Below are 20,168 nucleotides of genomic sequence, written 5' to 3'. Positions count from 1 at the left end.
TATATTCAAGGTCATGATGAGCTAGCTCTTGAATGCCAGTCCAGCTAAAAGAGCCCTGCTAGAGACTTGAGGGAGTGCTGCACTGCAGTCCCAGGAATGTGTGGCAGAGTGTCAGGGAATTCCTGTCTTTTAACGCTGTCACTTTGAAGCGAACGCATTTGCACCTGTGGCCCGTGTTTACACTTACCAAAACCTGACCGGCTGGACCGGAGGTGGGATGCTGGACAGTTGGCCGGTCAGCAAGAAGAAATGACATGTTTGAGACTATGGGAACCTTGTTACAATGACAGCTATTTTAAAAAGGTTTCTTGAAATGTTTTTTCCCCCTTGAATAATCTAAGAGAAGGAAGTGTTGTCTCCACGCTTTTAGAAAAACCACAACTAGATGCTGCAGATGTTTTTTGATAGATTTATTAAAATGTACAAACAAGAGAAACAGGTGTTCTAGACAGAGCATTATTTATTGAAAACGTCTTCTAGACAACTTAGCTTTTACATTTTATTTGTGTCAAGATTTCAGACTTAAAAAAGTGACACACTACATTGGGATGTTTGTGAATGAGTGTGTAGAAAGAGGATAAACTATCCTTTAAAGGAAATAGTTTGCAGTTGTTGCCCATGTCCCACCTCTCCCAGCTGTTTCCCCCTAAAGACATACTTCCTATTACACCTCTCCCAGCTGTTTCTCCCTAAAGACATACTTCCTATTACACCTCTCCCAGCTGTTTCTCCCTAAAGACATACTTCCTATTACACCTCTCCCAGCTGTTCATCCCTAAAGACATACTTCCTATTACACTTTCCCAGCTGTTTCTTGGAGACATACTTCCTATTACACCTTCCCAGCTCTTTCTCCCTAAAGACATACTTCCTATTACACAGCTGTTTCTCCAAAGACATACTTCCTATTACACTCTCCCAGCTGTTTCTCCCAAAGACATACTTCCTTTACACCTCTTCCAGCTGTTTCTCCCTAAAGACATACTTCCTATTACATCTCTCCCAGCTATTTCTCCAGAAAGACATACTACCTATTACACCTCTCCCAGCTGTTTCTCCCTAAAGACATACTTCCTATTACACCTCTCCCAGCTGTTTCTCCCTAAAGACATACTTCCTATTGACACGAGCTGTTTCTCCCATGAACACCTCTCCCAGCTGTTTCTCCCTAAATACTTCCTATTACACCTCTCCCAGCTGTTTCTCCCCAATAAAGACATACTTCCTATTACATCTCTCCCAGCTGTTTCTCCCTAAAGACATACTTCCTATTACACCTCTCCCAGCTGTTTCTCCCTAAAGACATACTTCCTATTACACCTCTCCCAGCTGTTTCTCCCTAAAGACATACTTCCTATTACACCTATCCCAGCTGTTTCTCCCTAAAGACATACTTCCTATTACACCTCTCCCAGCTGTTTCTCCCTAAAGACATACTTCCTATTACACCTCTCCCAGCTGTTTCTCCCTAAAGACATACTTCCTATTACATCTATCCCAGCTGTTTCTCCCTAAAGACATACTTCCTATTACATCTCTCCCAGCTGTTTCTCCCTAAATACATACTTCCTATTACATCTCTCCCAGCTGTTTCTCCCTAAAGACATACTTCCTATTACATCTCTCCCAGCTGTTTCTCCCTAAAGACATACTTCCTATTACACCTCTCCCAGCTGTTTCTCCCTGAAGACATACTTCCTATTACACCTCTCCCAGCTGTTTCTCCCTAAAGACATACTTCCTATTACACCTCTCCCAGCTCTTTCTCCCTAAAGACATACTTCCTATTACACCTCTCCCAGCTGTTTCTTTGTCATAGCGAAGCTATATAACAGTATCACTTTAATTTCCCCTGGATCATGAACCAACACTGCTATCTTCTTAGCTAAATTGTTTATAGACAGAGAAAACATCAACTAGCCTATATATATGAATTGAAAGAAATACTTTGTTTTCAGGCGTTTCCGATGAATTTCTTCAGTCTAAAGAACACAAAGAAAACAATGTGGAAGTCAGCATGAAGTCATTGGGTCACTTATGATTCATTTTGTTGTGCAGAACAGTTATTCATCTGTAAAGCACTTAGCTTCAACCTTTGCTAATCCTGCTTTGTAATCGATGGGAGCGTCACGATGGGGAGATCAAACTGGGCTACCTTTCAGGGCTTTTTAACTTTCTCCTCAGTTTTCTCCATCTATATTTCTACCTGGCTGGATTTTCCTGGAAAGTTGTGTCCTTAGTCATCCTGTGACACCACTATCCTGGCTCTCGTCAACTGTAACCCCCTGCCATACCTTCTGTTTTGACCATGTTTACGTGGCCTCTGACCTTTGACACCTGTGCTGAAACATCTGTTTGCGGGACAGGATAGCGGACATGGGGGGGGGGGGAAACTATTGAATTGATTTATGATGACCCTTTTATGGATTCTTCGATCTGGTGTATGCCCCCTAGGTGTGAAGACCGTGGAGTTGAGGTGGTTCAACTCCTTAAAAAGACATTGATGACTACGACTAGATCAACTTCAAGGTTGACAAAAAGCTGCGTGTACAGATTTCATACATAAAACTCCTACATACCCAAATAAGAATTGAAGGCAGCTAACAGATGCTTATTGGATATCTATGGAGTGGAGTACATGACCAAATCAATGGAAACCGACCATGCTGTAGGAGTGTCTCATCCGCACAGCTCTTATATCCTGCCATTGCACTTTAAAATGTGACCCCCCGGTAATCTCAAAAGCATGCAATAAAAAGGAGACCAGGTAACAGAGAACAGCTTTATGTGATTACTAAGAGGCTGATTGCATATTGCAGAGCTTATGTGATTACTAAGGGTCTGATTGCATATTGCAGGTCAGGTGAGCTCTCGCACAGCTCTGGCTGGGCTAAACTGAGCTAAAGTTGAGCCATATAGGAACAGATAGGGATCTGTGTGGAGAGAACCCCCAGTTAGGCAGTTACTATAGTGAAGGAGAAACCTAGTCACTGAAAGGCTTGACATTCCACTGGGGATTTAGTGACTCTGGGGGAAATGCTAATAAGGCTAACCTGAGTCCAGCGAGAGACTACCACCTCCTCAATCTGGTCTCTGAACAAGAGCTCAAATGCTGGGTTACAAAAGTAGTGATTACAATTGATTAGATTGCTCACATTGTAGTAAGGCCTAGGAGTCAAGTGTTTGAACTGTAGCGGAGGTAAGTTTCCACCTATCATTTTGTTAACGGATAGTAATAGACCAAAACCTCAGCCGGTTTTCAGTCTCATTACCTACAACCTGCATTAACCTGTTTACTACCTTCACCTTTACCCCCTCTAAAAACCGTCTGGAAACTAAGTGAAATCCAAAATCCTTTGTCCTAAACTGACTATATACCTGTTTTATTATTGCTTTATGACATCACAGAGGGAAAGTTTCAAACATGACAATTTATCACCGCTCTTTCCATCTCCTCTGGGCTTTTACAGCGTGCAGTAAAGCAGATCTGGCCTTTTGGAAACGTCCACTCGTCATCACAATGGTCTCCTCTAAACTACCTGTTCCACGCAGTCAATATTCCTACACTGCATGGTAGAATACAATAGAACTGTAATTGTCCATTTTGTCAGAAGACGTTTCCATAAAGACATTTTTGGAAACACTTTGAATGAAAGAGCAATGCATGTGTCTAAGCTAATTACCTACCTATTAGTATGGGCATGTAAAAACAGCTAAATAACCGATGAGAGAAAATAACTAGGGACGCAAAACCTGTTTGATCTGACAGATTAACAACTGAAAGGTTAAGTGCTGAAAAGTTTAATAGCTAATCGTAATATCTTTTAGCAATGCAGCGATTTCCTACATATTTAGTATGCAGTTGTTAATATCAATGTGAAAGCTTGCTGAGGAAGAACACAGCCGCAAGTTTATTTAAAGGTACAGTGTTTCTTCTAATAGGTTTATGTGTAATATAAACATAGTGCATTACATTAACAACAACAAAAGCCAAATTCATCATAGTCATGAATATGCACAGCCCTGCGTCAACTCGCATGACTATTTCTCAACTAGTAACATTTCACTATCAAACATCTCCATTTTAAAACCATAAACACACATCAAAATGTAGCAATAGTGGCAGAAGTGTAACATACCTAAAGCGTTAATTTAAAGTAAACTGTTCTTACACCTGGAGAGTGGGGAAAAAAGTCCCCCAACTGAGATGACTAACACACTGAAAGACACAGGCATATTAAGCCGTGGTGTGACTCGTCAGTTTGGGCCTGAGGAAGGAATGTTGGAGGTTGGAGCTGATGCTTGAGGCGATACCAGCAGGTGAATGTCCATCTTTCACCAAGTCTCTGATCACAGTAGGCCCAGAGGCCCGGGGAGTAGGTTCGACCCAGGAGGAGTGGACAGGAATGCTAAAACAACCAATTTTGTTGGATGGGGACACCGGCTGAAAATACAACAAGCAGAAGATGGTGACAGGTCTATACATACTATTGAAGTCACAGACAGTATAACATTATGGGGATGGGCATTAAACTGTTATGGCTGCTGCTCCTTCCAAACAGTGTGCCTCCAGGACAGAATCTGACCACATGGGGACTGTCAATGAGATCAGAACGATGACTGGTTTGGTACTATGACGTCAGTCCATCCAGAGATAGTAAGATAGTTGGAAATACCATGCTTTCTCTTGACAGATGTAGATATTTGGTTATGGCTCATGAACTAAGGAACTAAGACTAAATCCATCCACAGTACTTATTGCTTTGTACATAGAAAGGTGACAGTATTTGTGAACGAGTGTGGAGAAGGCATCACCAGGGCCCAGTTATCCATCTACAATTCACCTATCGGATAGGATTAAATGCATAGAAATAGAATGAATAGAACATAGTAATTATTGACTTGAATTGGGACACCCGTTCTATTAATTTAAATGGTATCCGATTGCCAAAATCCGGCTAGATAACTTTTGAAAAACTGAGCCTAGGGACTCTAGAGGAGCTGAAAGGATCGGCCACTTCCCTAATCCGGCATTTGGCAGGCGGACTCAATTCCCCGGAGATTATCTGGATAATCCTGCCCCAGGGGAATTCTGTTCAGTAAACAAAGCCTGACATTAGTTCTGCTGACTACTAGAGACGTTTGACTAACTGCACCTTCCAACTCCCCACAAATGATTTTCTGAACTCTTAGTAGGTACTCAGAGCACTGACTGTTTGTAAAACAACTGGAAGTGACAGATGGTGTTGGTCAGAGGAACTGTAAGGGTTTTGTTCAATGGCTGGATTATTGTCCTTCATTGTTAGTCTAGGATACCAGATTTCAACTTCAGAGTATAGATACGTATAGTATAGATCTTAATTTGATCACCCTGTTGCAGGAGAACTTTCCTGCAATACATGACATTTAAAACTCGTGGACTATTTGAGGTTCAAAAAGGTTTTGTAATTCCACGATGAAATTTCAGACTTGATTTTCCCTTACGAAATATGTATTTACCCCTACAAAAATGAATTATAATCCACATTTCCTGTTGCAAACTGTCTCAAATGAAGATCCTACATCTGCAATAGACTGCCCTTTGGCCTGGTCTCCTTTGTAAAGCTCAATGGAACATCCGGATGCAATAATAGAATAGAGTAGTAGCCTCTATCTCTAGGAATAGTGTCTGGGCAAAGTGGGCATCACATCATAGCATACTACCAGATCACACACACAATGTCAAGGGCTACTGCTAGCCGCAATGAAGGTAGGTGCTATTCGGAAAACCCTGTGTCGAACAACTGGCCCCTATTTAGAGAACTGGGCGATCCCTGATAAGCTAAGCTACCAAGGTGTAAATACCATTTCCATATAGCATATCAAACTTATAGCCATATTATTTTATTGCCATTGCCTTTCTATCATCTGCTTTCCTTTGTTGACAGACCGGTATTATTATTATTATTATTATAAGCGAAGTCAATAATGGTGTGTGTCTTACAGCACTTGGCAACCAGCGGTCTGCTAGCATGGCGGGAATACAAGAGAGAGAAGGGAAAATGTGACAGCTACGGTGGAACTCTTGGGAAGAGTCCAAAATAAACACTCAAAAAAGGTCAGCGGTCACAGTCCTCTGACATCCATGAAAGATGGGTAAGGTAGAGGGTATGGTGAACAGTGAAATTGTAAAAGTGAGCTCTTAAGAATTATCTTCCTTTACCTGGCTTGTGTGTGTGTGTGTGGCATCTTTTTATTTTATAGGTGCAATAAGCAGAAATTCTCTGGTTGCTAAAATTCTAATAGTTAGCCTATTTTAGTTTATGTGACCAAACAAGCAATGTATAGTGTAGAGAATCATTATACCATCTAAACCGCTGTGAAATATCTTGTGAAAATACAAAAAAATATGTTCTGTTTGAAGCTGGTGTATGAAACAGAAAGTAAAATTCGCAACAACGAAAAGGTAAGAACGGGAAGCATAGAAATAATGCACCTAGAACATATCTACCACTTCTTAGAGTTGAGAATGACACATTTCAATGTGAATTTTGTCGTGTCCCCCAAACAGTTACATATTGCAACTTTAAGTGTGTGCAGGTCTAGATGTTCCTTGAGGACAATTCCCTCTAGCTCAACCTCTGCATGGACAGGTCTCAGTGACCACTAAAGAATGTGGGTGTGTCTCCTAGGACACAGGGAGTACATCACTCTCCTCCTTGTGGTCAGCGTATACCCTTTAATTAGGTTGCGCTGACCTCTGACCTTTTCATTTAGCTTCACCGCAAAGGGTCACTGGAGGTCAAGGAACCCAAGCAGGAAGTTGGACCGACCCCACCTAGCGGTTTGTGATGTGGAGACAAGTTCAGGAAGTGAACACGTGAGATGTGTGTGGTATTATACAAACTAGATCTGACTGACCTCTGGACCAGATAGCAGTGGTAAACACACTGCCGATATGACTAATGGGTTGGGGCAAGGTTTCAGGTCACATAAAGGTGAGATACTTCCTTTCATAAAGAGAGGCACAGTAGATAGTGTGTAAAAAATATCACAGACCAGGGCTAGCAATAGATACTCAAATAAATGTCTCAATTATAATCCCTTATATTCTACAGAAAGCTAATGAACAAGGCTAATCAGCTTACTACGCAACAAGAGTTTGATAGCAACGGAAGGCTATATTTTAGGCGACTATATGAGTATGATTAAACAGCTAAACTATAATTCAAACACAGAGTGAGAGAGCGAGAGAGCGAGAGAAAGAGAGCGAGAAAGAGACAGTGGTTGGAGGAGGTTGTAGTTCCTCATTGGTTATAGATAGCTCTCAAGAATCTGTTTGACTTGACCCCATTTGTCAAGGTTTCAGCTTCTTCTACAAAGGCAAGCCGTGAGAACATAATGGGGCTTGCTTTCAAAACAACCTGCCTCTAAATTGTTTGGAAAGCCATGTCCTCTAGCATAGGCTACACATGAAGGTTGACATGGTGTTAACATTGGTGGAGCTCCATAATAGTCAATGAGCCTAACGGTATCTAAACTAGCTAAGGGGTTATCTGAATTTAGTCTTTGATTGACTTGTATACTTAGGGTTTTTACAGCAAACAACTGCCACTAAATCAACTGGCTGAACTAGCAAATGTCTTTTTCACTCAGTTATTGGATTTTTCACAAGATGAATTTGACACCCAGGTTGCTCTGACCTCTGCCACAGAAAGTAAGTGTTTCAATAGCGAGCAGCTCGCTAGCTACATTCGCTACATTCGCTACATTCCACCCACACCAGCAGCTGTGTACGGTACTGTGAGGCAGGGCTGCATCCTACCGTTTAAATATAGTAATGGTTAAATACACTAATGGTGTTGGTAAAAACAAATTATAATAAAAAAACAGGAAAAGGGCGAAAGGGCTACGACCAGGTCATGACAGATGCAAAGCTAACAGGAAGCCTTGGGTGAGCCAAATGTTTATAGTACATTAATTAGCACCTGTAAGTGGCCCTCTTGTAAATTTACCCTCTTGCATTCGAAACACATTTAGATCGTCCGAAACATGCCTGACTGCTAAAGCCAAAGGAAAAGACAGCTGGGTTGCAGTTATAAGAAGTGTTTCTGTCTACCAAAAAAAGTGAATATACTCCCACGTGGAATATTTATTTATTTATTTATTTAACCTTTATTAAACCAGGCTAGTCACTACAGAACGAATTATAATTTACAATGACGGCCTACCAAAAGGCACAAGTCCTCCTGCGGGGACAAGGGCTGGGATTAAAAAGAAAAATTGGACAAAAAGACACATCACGACAAGAGAGAAAACACAGCACTACATAAAGAGAGACCTAGGACAACACAGCACTGTAGCAACACAACATAGAAGCAGCACAAAATATGGTACAAACATTATTGGCACAGACAACAGCACAAAGGCTAAGGTAGAGACAACAATACATCACACAAAGCAGCCACAACTGTCAGTAAGAGTGTCAAAAATTGAATAAACAGTGCATTCGGAAAGCATTCAGACCCCTTAACTTGTTCCACATGTTACTTTACAGCCTTATTCTAAAATGGATTACATTTTATCCCCTCATCAATCTACACACAATACCCCATAATGACAAAGAGAAAACAGGTTTTAGAAATGTATTAGGAAAATAATGTATTTACATAAGTATTCAGACCCTTCTCTATGAGACTCAAAACTTTGCTCAGGTGCATCCTGTTTCCATTGATCATCCTTGAAATGTTTCTACAAATTCATTTGAGTCTACCTATAGTAAACTCAATTGATTGGACATGATTTGAAAGGCACACACCTGTCTATATAAGGTCCCACAGTTGACCGTGCACTTCAGAGCAAAAACCAAGCCATGATGTAGAAGGAATTGTCCGTAGAGCTCCGAGACAGGATTGTGTCGAGGCAGAGATCTGGGGAATGGTACCAGATCTCTTGGTACCAGACGCTTGTTGCGTCATACCTAAGAAGACATGAGGCTGTAATCGCTGCCAAAGGTGCTTCAATAAAGTACAGAGTAAAGGGTCTGCATACTTATGTAAAATGTGATATTTCAGTTATTTGCAAACCTGTTTTTGCTTTGTTATTATGGGGTATTGTGTGTAGATTGATGATGACAAAAAAAACGATGTAATCAATTTTAGAATAAGGCTGTAACGTAACAAAATGTGGAAAAAGTCAAGGGGTCTGAATAATTTTCGAATGCACTGTATATGTACAGTACTAGTCGAAAGTTGACACACCTACACCAACTTTTTTTTTTTTTAACTATTTTCTACATTGTAGAATAATAGTGAAGACATCAGGCCAAGTCATCTGCTGCAGCATTCCGTCACTCTCCTTCTGGTTCAAATAGCCCTTACACAACCTGGAAGTGTGTTGGGTCATTGTCCTGTTGAAAAACAAATGAAAGTCCCACTATGCACAAACCAGATGGGACGGCGTATTGCTGCAGAATGCTGTGGTAGCCTTGCTGGTTAAGTATGTCTTGAATTCTAAGTAAAGCAGAGACAGGGTCACCTGCAAAGCAACCCCCACACCATCGAACCTCCTCCTCCATGCTTCACGGTGGGAACCACACATGCAGAGATCATCCGTTCACCTACTCTACGTCTCACAAAGACACAGTGGATGTAACCAAAAATCTCACAATGACAGATTTCCACTGGTATAATGTCCATTGGTCGTGTTTCTTGGCCCAAGCAAATCTCTTCTTATTATTGGTGTCCTTTAGAAGTGGTTTATTTGCAGAAATTTGACCATGAAGGCCTGACTCAAGCAGCCTCCTCTGAACAGTGGATGTTGAGGTGTGTCTGTTACTTGAACTTTGTGAAGCACTTATTTGGGCTGCAATTTCTCAGGCTGGTAACTCTAATGAACTTATCCTCTGCAGCAGAGGTAACTCATGAGAGCCAGTTTCATCATAGCGCTTGATGGTTTTTGTGACTGCACTTGAAGAAACTTTCAAAGTTCTTGAAATGTTCTGTATTGACTGACCTTCATGTCTTAAAGTAATGGACTATCGTTTCTCTTTGCTTATTTAAGCGGTTGTTGCCATAATATGGACTTGGTCTTTTACCAAATAGGGCTATATCTGTATACCACCCCTACCTTGTCACAACACAACTAATTGACTCAAAGGCATTAAGAAGAAATTCCACAAATTAACAAGGCACACCTGTTAATTGAAATGCATTCCAGGTCACTACCTCATGGAGGTGGTTGAGAGAATGCCAAGAGTGTGCAAAGCTGTCATCAAGGCAAAGGGTGGCTACTTTGAAGAATCTCAAATATAAAATACATTTTGATTTGTTGAACACTTTTCTGGTTACTACATGATTCAATATGTGTTATTTCATAGTTTTGATGTCTTCACTATTATTCTACAATGTAGACAATAGCAAAAATAAAGAAAAATCATTGAATGAGTAGGTGTGTCTGGTCCTGTATATGTCAATAGATCCACTGTTACAATCCGGCCTGGATCAGCACTACAAATAGAGGCAAACAAACAAGGTGTGAGGACTTACAGAGAAATCAACAATCTGTGATGGATGCAGCACAGCAACGTCAAGCACTGGAGGCTGCTGAGGGGAGGACGGCACAAAAATAATGGCTGGAATGGAGTCAATGGAATGGTACCGAACACGTGGTTTCCATGTGGTTTATACCATTTAAATGACTTCATTCCAGCCATTACTTTGAGTCGTCCTCCCCTCAGCAGCCTCCAGTGACTTCAACGTAGGAGGGGACCCAGGCCAGTGTGTGTGTGTGTGTGTGTGTGTGTGTGTGTGTGTGTGTGTGTGTGTGTGTGTGTGTGTGTGTGTGTGTGTGTGTGTGTGTGTGTGTGTGTGTGTGTGTGTGTGAGAGAGTGTTTGCGGAGCCCAGCCAGCATAGGGCGTGTCTGAAGGCCTTTAACTCATTATCTGAGCATCAAAGGGAACCTTTACTCTGCATCTCTCAACACAACTGGCTGAGTATAACCACGGAGACAGGGAGGCAATTCAAGACCTTCTGTGTTGCGCTGGTTTAAATAAGTAGGGCACAAGGGATTAAAGAAGGGGTGTACGAAATGTTGAGGGTAATGGCTTTACAAAATGAGATGTGGGGTGTCATTTGACAGTGTTGTGTGATAAACAATGGCTATGAAGATGCTCATTATGTGGTATTTCAGTCAGTAATGGAATTTAGGGATTACAAGTTGACATCAAGTCAGGAATGCATGTCAAACCAGATGCATGCATTTCATGATCAAAGAAATGTGTTTTGACAGAACATTAGCTAACAGTTACTTTTATATACAGCCTTTGGATGTATCACATTAAAAACTAGACGCCAGAGACGCCATTTTGTCATAGGGCTTTTGGGACCCTCAGACAGTTAAGTACCATCAACACTGAAACCTGACTCCACGCTCTCCACCTTCAAACTTCGGTCACAGGCAGCAGTCAACCACTAACACAAACGTGTGTGTGTTTTAATCTCATTCAAACACAATAAGTGTTTCATTTCATGGCTATATACTGTAATAACTAGATCATTGTCAGGGTAGAGGACTACTCGTGCTATGTGAGCCACACAATACGACCTAATACTAATCTAATCTGATATAACATTAGAAATATCAGTCTGTAGATACATGCAGCTGTTGTCATACTACACAGCCTGAGCTGGTCTATTGTTGAATGATTCTCAGTGTGGAGCCCTGCACAATGTCTAACTCAGTTGGTGAGCCAGGGCAGAGAGTACACTGCTTATGTCATGGTTTGGGGAATCAAGCTTGTCTGAGGCCTGAAGACTTGTGTTAGCTCCCCATGCGAATGCTTAGGCCTTTAGCTTAGTGGGCTAACATTGTTGTGTTGTGCAGGACACGAGGCAGATTTGGGATTAGCTGACACCAGATGTTTCTGTCCAGTGTGTGTGTGTGTGTGTGTGTGTGTGTGTGTGTGTGTGTGTGTAAGGGACCTTTCCAGCCTGCCTTTCCACTAGTCCCTCCCTGTGATAAAACATCAAGCCAGTCAGGTGACATGACAGAGCCCTGTCATCTCCATCACCACATCAAAACACACATGCAGGAAACGCCACCCAGCAGCACCCAGCCACTGTTATTACTGAGACCAGGCCCCCTCTCACACTGCCATAGAGCCATTGGGACGTCCAAAACGGTGGTCTCAAACCCCAAAATGGAGGTCTGGTTTCTTTTTTATTACTGGGGACAGCATTGCCACTACATAAACAAGAAAAATATTTATTTTGGAGCCGATGAATGACAAATATATCTAAGCAAAGTTAGACCTGTTCATCAGCACATGAGATATAATCTGACCCTTGACCTCTGAGTCTTACACAGCCTTGCCCTGTCTTTGAACCTGTGTGTCCAATCACATCGAACAAAATCCCCTCTCGAACAATAAAACAGGCCACACTAATTACTAGCTAGGCTTGTCCACATTTTCTCCACTTGCTCTCTGGACCGAAGGTCTATTCCAGTCAAATTTAAGATAACCCCTGTGAGCTGACGGCATGAAAGCAAACCCGATTAGAAAATAACACAGCCGGCCTAACCAGCTAATTATGCTGTTTCATGAGCTGTCAGGTCATGTCCATTATCTCCCCTGGATGGGGGAGACAAGAGACCTTTCAAGTTCAGGCTTTCCAGCTTGCTCATCACTACCTAAACCAGGTGGAAGGAAGAAAGGACTGGTTGTTTCTTGCTTTTCTCTTTATGTCTCCTTCAAGGTCGATTCATTCTGTTTTCTATGTATGTAAAGCACAAAATAGACCGCTTTTGTTATTGTTTATGAGCAAGGCCCAGCTTGCCTTCCAAGAAGGGCATTTTCTCCTCGTGCTAAATGTGAAATCCACAACTGAAGCAGCTGTATCATCCAGTCTTTTCCACTGTATTGAGAATATAGAGTTAATAACTACAATTCAGTGAGAATAATAGGCTGCACTCTTAGAAAAAAGGTGCTATCTAGAACCTAAAAGGGTTCTTTGGCTGTCCCCATATAGGACAGGGGTGTCAAACTCATTCCATGGAGGGCCTAGTGTCTGCTGTTTTTTCCTTTCAATTAAGACCTAGACAACCAGGTTGACATTAATTCATCAATTAAGTACAAAGGAGGAGCGAAAATCCTCAGCCCTCCGTGGAATGAGTTTGACACGTGACATAGGAGAACCCTTTGAAGAACCCTTTTGTGTTCCATGTAGAATGTTTCCACAAAGGGTTTTACATGGAACTCAAAACGGTTCTACCTGAAAACACAATGAGTTCTACCTGGAACCAAAAAGGGTTCTCCTATGGGTACAGCCAAATAACCCATTTGGAAACCTTTTTTTATGAGTGTAACTACCAAGCCTATCAGTGGGCATACTTGCTTTCCATTGCCGAAATATAAATCATGTCGCTTTAGTTGCCGTGATCCAATACCACTCCCCCAGTGTGAAACTCTAAACCATATCAATGACCTGCTGCTAGAAGGTAGCCCTGGTAGACTCAGCTCTCACTGTTTGTGTAAGTCAAACGAAAGTTCTGGAAGGCAATGGTATAGGAGCAATTACGTACCAGAATCTCCAGGAACTAAAATGTTAAACGGTGTGTATATGTGATAATATACAACTGTGACATAGGTAAATAGAAACTAGCATAAAACATGTTATTTTAACAGCTGTATTTTGCTACATTACATATGTGGGATTATTAACGTCATCATATATTATCTACGGTTAGTTCTTCTCCATCTACATGGTCAACTCTGTCTCCAACGATTCTGTTAAATACGTATGTAAATAAATGACATGAAATGGATCCCGGGACGATGAGGTGCATGGGGCCTTGTGTACTGTAAAATACTCTGAACCAATGTAGTCATTTCTTCAGAGAGTGGCTCTGTCTGGACCAATTATCCAATCCTCTAATGAACTAATTATGGCAGCCTGAAGGCAATGATTGTAATTATATACACAGCCACAGCATAGCCACCTTACTTGAAGCTAGCAAGACTTTCTCTCACGTTTTCTCCTACCTTAAAGACTGAGATTGGAGACATGTCAGTAGTCTTTAAGAATGACTATGGTTACACTGCATATTTGTGTACATGCATAGTGTACACATGCATGCCTGCAAAAACATAAAAATGCTCATAAAAAATGTATCCATTAGTCCACTGCCTCTATTCTCCCCCTACTGACCCTCATTCCTGCTCAAACCATCCTGGAGAGGGGAGAGCGAGAGAAAGAAGAAATAAAGGAAGAGAGAGGGAGAAAAAGGGGAGACCCTGATTATTCTTCCCACCGGGATGGAGCAACGGGCTGCGTTACAAATCCCCACGCTTCTTATCCAGCCTTTCCTAAATACCCAAAAGGGACAGGTTTGTCAGTGGTGCTAGGCAGTAGCCTTCTCTTCTAATTGCACTCTCCTACATGACCAAATTCATTCTGCTGTAAATGTAGTTTTATGAGATCTAATTCATTCTGCTGTAAATGTAGTTTTATGAGACTTAATTCATTCTGCTGTAAATGTAGTTTTATGAGACCTAATTCATTCTGCTGTAAATGTAGTTTTATGAGACTTAATTCATTCTACTGTAAATGTAGTTTTATGAGACCTAATTCATTCTACTGTAAATGTAGTTTTATGAGACCTAATTCATTCTACTGTAAATGTAGTTTTATGAGACCTAATTCATTCTGCTATAAATTTAGTTTTATGAGACCTAATTAATTCTGCTATAAATGTAGTTTTATGAGACCTAATTCATTCTGCTGTAAATGTAGTTTTATGAGACCTAATTCATTCTGCTGTAAATGTAGTTTTATGAGACTTAATTCATTCTGCTGTAAATGTAGTTTTATGAGACCTAATTCATTCTGCTATAAATGTAGTTTTATGAGACAATTCATTCTGCTGTAAATGTAGTTTTTATGAGACCTAATTCATTCTGCTATAAATGTAGTTTTATGAGACTTAATTCATTCTGCTGTAAATTTAGTTTTATGAGACCTAATTAATTCTACTGTAAATTTAGTTATGAGACCTAATTCATTCTGCTGTAAATGTAGTTTTATGAGACCTAATTCATTCTGCTGTAAATGTAGTTTTATGAGACCTAATTCATTCTGCTATAAATGTAGTTTTATGAGACTTAATTCATTCTGCTGTAAATTTAGTTTTATGAGACCTAATTCATTCTACTGTAAATTTAGTTTTATGAGACCTAATTAATTCTGCTATAAATGCTGTAAATGTAGTTTTATGAGACCTAATTCATTCTGCTGTAAATGTAGTTTTATGAGACCTAATTCATTCTGCTGTAAATGTAGTTTTATGAGACTTAATTCATTCTGCTGTAAATGTAATTTTATGAGGGATGGTCACTAGACATCTTTCTACATTATGTGATTCTACTATACTGTATGAGGAAATGTCAACACTACACGTCATCTTAAGGGTCACCCAAAAAACCAGGCCAAGCAAAACTACTGACTGAGCGATAGAGAAAGAGGGGAGGAAGAGAGAGGTGAGAAAAAGTGAAGGACTGACAACCCCTGATGGACGTGACATAACAGAGATTTATGGGGGTCTGCTTTTTTGTGAAATTCGACGCGACCTGTGACTGTTAACAAGTTGCGTCTCGGCAGCGGGCCTAAGATCTGGGCCTATCATCGGCTGCTAAGAGCGGTGGATTTCTCAGGTCTTCCGGGTCCAGGCCCTGTGGCGGCAGGCTTCAGAGAGAAGAGACACAGGTGCAGGGGGCTATAATTACAACTTCCTGTCTGACTGACTGGCTAGCTGACTGGCTGAGAGGACCCAAGCTGCTGGGGTCTGTCTGAGGAATCTCCCTGGATTGCCTGATCGAAATGAGATAAGAGGCAGAGTTATGAGCAGAACAACTGTATGAGAGAGGATGAGTGGAAATCGGAAATGCATTGTTTAGTGGCAAGTGGGCAAGGAGATCTTGAAGAGGGTTGGGAGCTGTTTGTTAGATTGTGAAAGATTTGATGTGCAAGTTGTGGTCGTTTCCTTCTAACTGCATGACTTGTTCTTGTAGAGGCTAAACGACCTCTGTCCAATAAATAAGTTATAAAATTGCAGAGGTATAACAAATACGCCTACATGTGTCCCTCTCACTCAACCTGGAGCCTATATAAATCCTCCCTACACCAAAAATTCAACTTTGATATATGCTGCAATATCTTATATCTGCAACTCTCCAACCCAATGGAGAGTTGAGTCCAGAGGCATCAACAACCACAAACATTCCTTCAAGGAATATATATATATATATCAATGTGGATTAGCCACGTCAAGAAGACTTAGGAAGATGGGAACCCATAATCTAATGCAGACTGATAGATAACGGCCAGCGGTACCAGTAGATTGGTGGTGATGACGTCCTATTTATACTGCAATGTTAATTCAGGGAGACCGGTTCAGTAACATATCTGGCACTTCCAGCAGAAGTCGTTTGCGGCCTGCTGACCTGGCTGGTAGGGGGGGGTGGGGGGGGCTGATCCGTTTACTAACACCTGAGCTGGGGAAGTAGTTCAGCAGCTGCAGGGGGGAGGTTGGGGGTTCGATGGGGGCTTACCGTGGTTGTAAAGGGGCTGCAGATAAAGGAGGATCTCTTTTAGGCCGGGTTGTCCAGAGGAACCTCAGAGAAGCTGCTGGTCATTGCCCGTCCTGAGAAAGTGTGTGAGAGAGAGAAGAAAGTGTGTGAGAGAGAAGAAGTGTGTGAGAGAGAGAAGAAAGTGTGTGAGAGAGAAGAAGTGTGTGAGAGAGAAAAATAATAATGAGGAGACAGGGCATAGATGAAGTGATGACCGTGGGGAGTTTTAACCATAGATCTATGGCTACATTTCACCTGCTAATGGTTACTGAAGGATGCTTGAGTAATGGCAGCAGACCTACAGTCAGGTTCCCTGCCAAAGTAGAACATTCAATACTGATGCGATGGTAGAACATGTGTTCTGAATCATATACTGTGGAACCATCTGACAGTAGTGGGACTAAAAAATGGAATCCTACAGCCACAGTTTACAAATGTTTCATGCATTTTTGGACCGCTGAACGGCTGAAAGGACAACTGGTGTTCTCTCTTGGTTTGAGCTCTGCGACATGTCTTAGTAAAGGGGAAGGGTCAAACACACACATCTGCTGCTAACCACTGCCTTTCACTTGCCATGGCTTGACCAGATAGTAATGCTTTCCATCGGTTTTGACCAGACATTGAAAACTGACTCAAGTGTCCCCAGCGTTCATTTATGTTCCACTGCTGTGAGAAACGCCACTGCTATTAGAGCCCAACTGAATGTTGCTTTAGAAAACGACAGCTTGAACTAACTGTTGTGTTGAGTTGTTGGTTCAGTCTTCACCACCCAATTATAGAAGAATCCTCCACGCTGAGATATGGACATAGTCTGGGAGTTGTGGTGCTATCACCATGCTGTGTTAATTACATTCTCCCCAGGAGAGGCATGTTCAAGGCATAGTAGAACACTTCTGTTCAACATTGTATCCCTGAGTCAATTACAGAGAAAGAGGAAGTGGATAAACCAATCTGTCTCGTTGTGTTTTCAAATGACGCAAAGAAGCGAAAAGAGGTGCGATTTGTTTTTGGCCAGTTTTTTTAAACAGCAAGGAACAGTTTTCAATTAACGGCATCAATAGACATAGATACCATGACGTTAGAAGAAGATGTATACAAATGTTCAACGGAAATGTGTCTTCTTTACCCCAAGCCGTCAGAAAGACACACATACACACAGAGGTTGTAGCAGATATTGAACTATACCAACCTCTTGGAGTTGTTGAAGCGACCCTGGCGGTGATGATGGTGTTGTTGTTGTTGTTGTTGGCCTCCACTGACTCCATTGAGGTCTTATTGGAGACTGTGTTCTCGTCATCAGTCTCCCCCGCTGGGGCCTCAGGGGCCACATCTCCAGGGGCCCCATCATCAGGTTCGTCCACAGGGCTGGCAGGAGGTGGGTAGTCAGAGATTTTTTCACTATCTGCTGCAGAGAGAGTACAGAGTTTAATATCTCTGAAGAGCTTGCCACAGCACATTTCAACACACCCATTAATGCATAAACCTGTATTTAACACATGTTCACCCAAATTCCGGCTAAGAAAGGCATATTTACCTTGCTCTGAAAGACTGTGCTTTGTCATTACCCCTAAGCATTACTATAATGATAGCATTTCCTCTGAGTCTCCTGGCCGGCAGTGTTTCTCTTTCTGTTCCTACAAGAAAGTTTCTGCTCACTTTGACTGTTGGGGGATTTCTCCTCTACTGAACCAGCTGATCCAGGCCCAGGCCTCTGGTTGGTCGCCTAATGAGGTCCTGATTACTGACCAGGCCTTGCTGGGAGAGCAGCACCACACAGCTGGTTAAGAGCTGTGGGAAAGTATGGCCGCCTCGTTATTAGGGGGGCTGAGGGGGATGGTGGGGACAGGGGTGCTACGAGGCTGGGGAGGGGGGGAGGCTGGGGAGGCTGGGGAGGCTGGGGAGGCTGGGGAGGGGGAGGGTAACACCACTGCTGTTCTGGACATATCTGCAGCATTATTCAGATCTGTAAACCACTATTTGTTAAGCACCATTGCTACCTCTTGTGAGGACAGACACTGGGAGACCAGAAGCAAGTACAGTGAGTGAATATTTAATAGATAACAGACATGAAACACGGACAGCGTCTGGACAAGGGAAACATAACGTTATTGCTGACACAGGGATCAAACGGTGGCTATGGATCCCTGACGTGTTCACCGGACGTTCTACCTGTCCCAGACCTGCTGTTTTCAACTCTCTAGAGACAGCAGGAGTGATAGAGATACTCTGAATGATCGGCTATGAAAAGCCAACTGACATTTACTCCTGAGGACATTTACTCCAGCTGACCTGTTGCACCCTCGACAACCACCGTGATTGTTATCATTTGACCCTGCTGGTCATCGATGAACATTTGAAAATCTTGGCCATGTTCTGTTAAAATCTCCACCCGGCACAGCCAAAAGAGGACTGGCCACCCCTCATGGTCTGGTTCCTCTAGGTTTCTTCCTAGGTTCTGGCCTTTCTAGGGAGTTGTTCCTAGCCACCGTGCTTCTACACCTTGCTTGCTGTTTGGGGTTTTAGGCTGGGTTTCTGTACAGCACTTTGTGACATCAGCTGATGTAAGAAGGGCTTTATAAATACATTTGATTGGATTTGATTGAATATATAGATAGGAGGCAATCAATAAAGTGATGGCGTCCAGGTGAGTCCAATGAAGCGCTGATGCCCGTAACGATGGTGACAGGCGTGCGTAATGATGGGCAGCTTGGCACCCTCGAGCGCCAGAGAGGGGGAGGGGGAGCGGGTGTGACACCTCTGGCTACTGTGTGTGTACATGTTTTCCTACCATATCAGGACCACAATGTCCTTTTCATGTCCTGAATTTGTTCAAATCCTATTTTTGGCTTAAGGGTTAGGTTTTGGGACTGGGGTTAAGGTTAGGAAAATAGGATTTTGAACGGGAATACATTTTTACCCCTGAAAATGTCCTGAAAATGCACTCAGTGGCTGGTTGCTAAAGCTAATCCCCGTCATTAGTTCAGTTTCTTCCAGGCCCCTGACACGCTAATATACTGTCCAAAGGAATGTGGGAATGGAGAGTGAGATCTGTAATTAGCCTTGATGAGAGCTAAAAATCAGTCTCTGGGACCAGACTCCATAATTGAGAAAATAAAGTGTCAAGGTCGGTCGCCGGAGCAGTTGGTAGAGATTAAGGTCGTTTCAAGTCATCCCTCACAGCTGGAGCCAAAGCTAAGAATGAGAGAGTGACAGGCAGAGGTACAAGTTGAGAGTGCCTGACTAATTAGAGGCCAAGGTATTGCTCTGCATGCTAGCAAGAATTAATGATAATGTTAGGGTTTTTCATAGTTTGTCAAATATGGTTACACATATATACAGTACCAGTCAAAAGTTTGGACACACCCACTCAATCAAGGGTTTTTCTTTATTTTTTACTATTTTCTACATTGTAGAATAGTGGCGACATCGAAACTGAAATAACACATGGAATCATGTAGTAACCAAAAAAGGTGTTATATATGTTTTGATTTGTTTATTATTTATATATATTTGTTTATATATTCGAGATTCTTCAAAGTAGCCCTTTGCCTTGATGACAGCTTT

General features: G+C 42.0%; 1 protein-coding gene across 50 annotated transcripts in view; it reads right to left on the bottom strand.

The window, feature by feature from the left end:
- Positions 1-442: 442 nt before the first annotated feature.
- LOC127913675 (mucin-5AC-like) overlaps positions 443-20,168 on the bottom strand; it is a 32,559-nt gene continuing 12,833 nt past the window's right edge. The window contains exons 8-15 of one of the 50 annotated variants that reach the window (XR_008086395.1): positions 17,794-18,009; positions 16,587-16,678; positions 1,708-4,444; positions 1,407-1,449; positions 1,278-1,363; positions 1,041-1,083; positions 955-997; positions 443-756 (exon numbers count right to left, since the gene is read on the bottom strand). Coding sequence is in view for 1 of the 50 variants with exons in the window: in XM_052486785.1 (XP_052342745.1) it covers positions 16,626-16,678; positions 17,794-18,009 (269 nt within the window). In the remaining 49 variants the exon portion in view is untranslated. Of the gene's footprint in view, positions 791-954; positions 998-1,031; positions 1,084-1,277; positions 1,536-1,664; positions 4,445-7,527; positions 9,389-16,586; positions 16,679-17,793; positions 18,010-20,168 lie in introns of those variants that run through there. The other 49 variants (XR_008086385.1, XR_008086400.1, XR_008086408.1 and 46 more) reach the window with 49 other exon arrangements.

The sequence above is a fragment of the Oncorhynchus keta genome, chromosome 29 (genome assembly GCF_023373465.1).
Source record: "Oncorhynchus keta strain PuntledgeMale-10-30-2019 chromosome 29, Oket_V2, whole genome shotgun sequence".
NCBI lineage: Eukaryota > Metazoa > Chordata > Actinopteri > Salmoniformes > Salmonidae > Oncorhynchus > Oncorhynchus keta.
The sequence above is the reverse complement of the archived record's forward strand: the minus strand, read 5'-3'. Positions and strand labels throughout refer to the sequence as shown.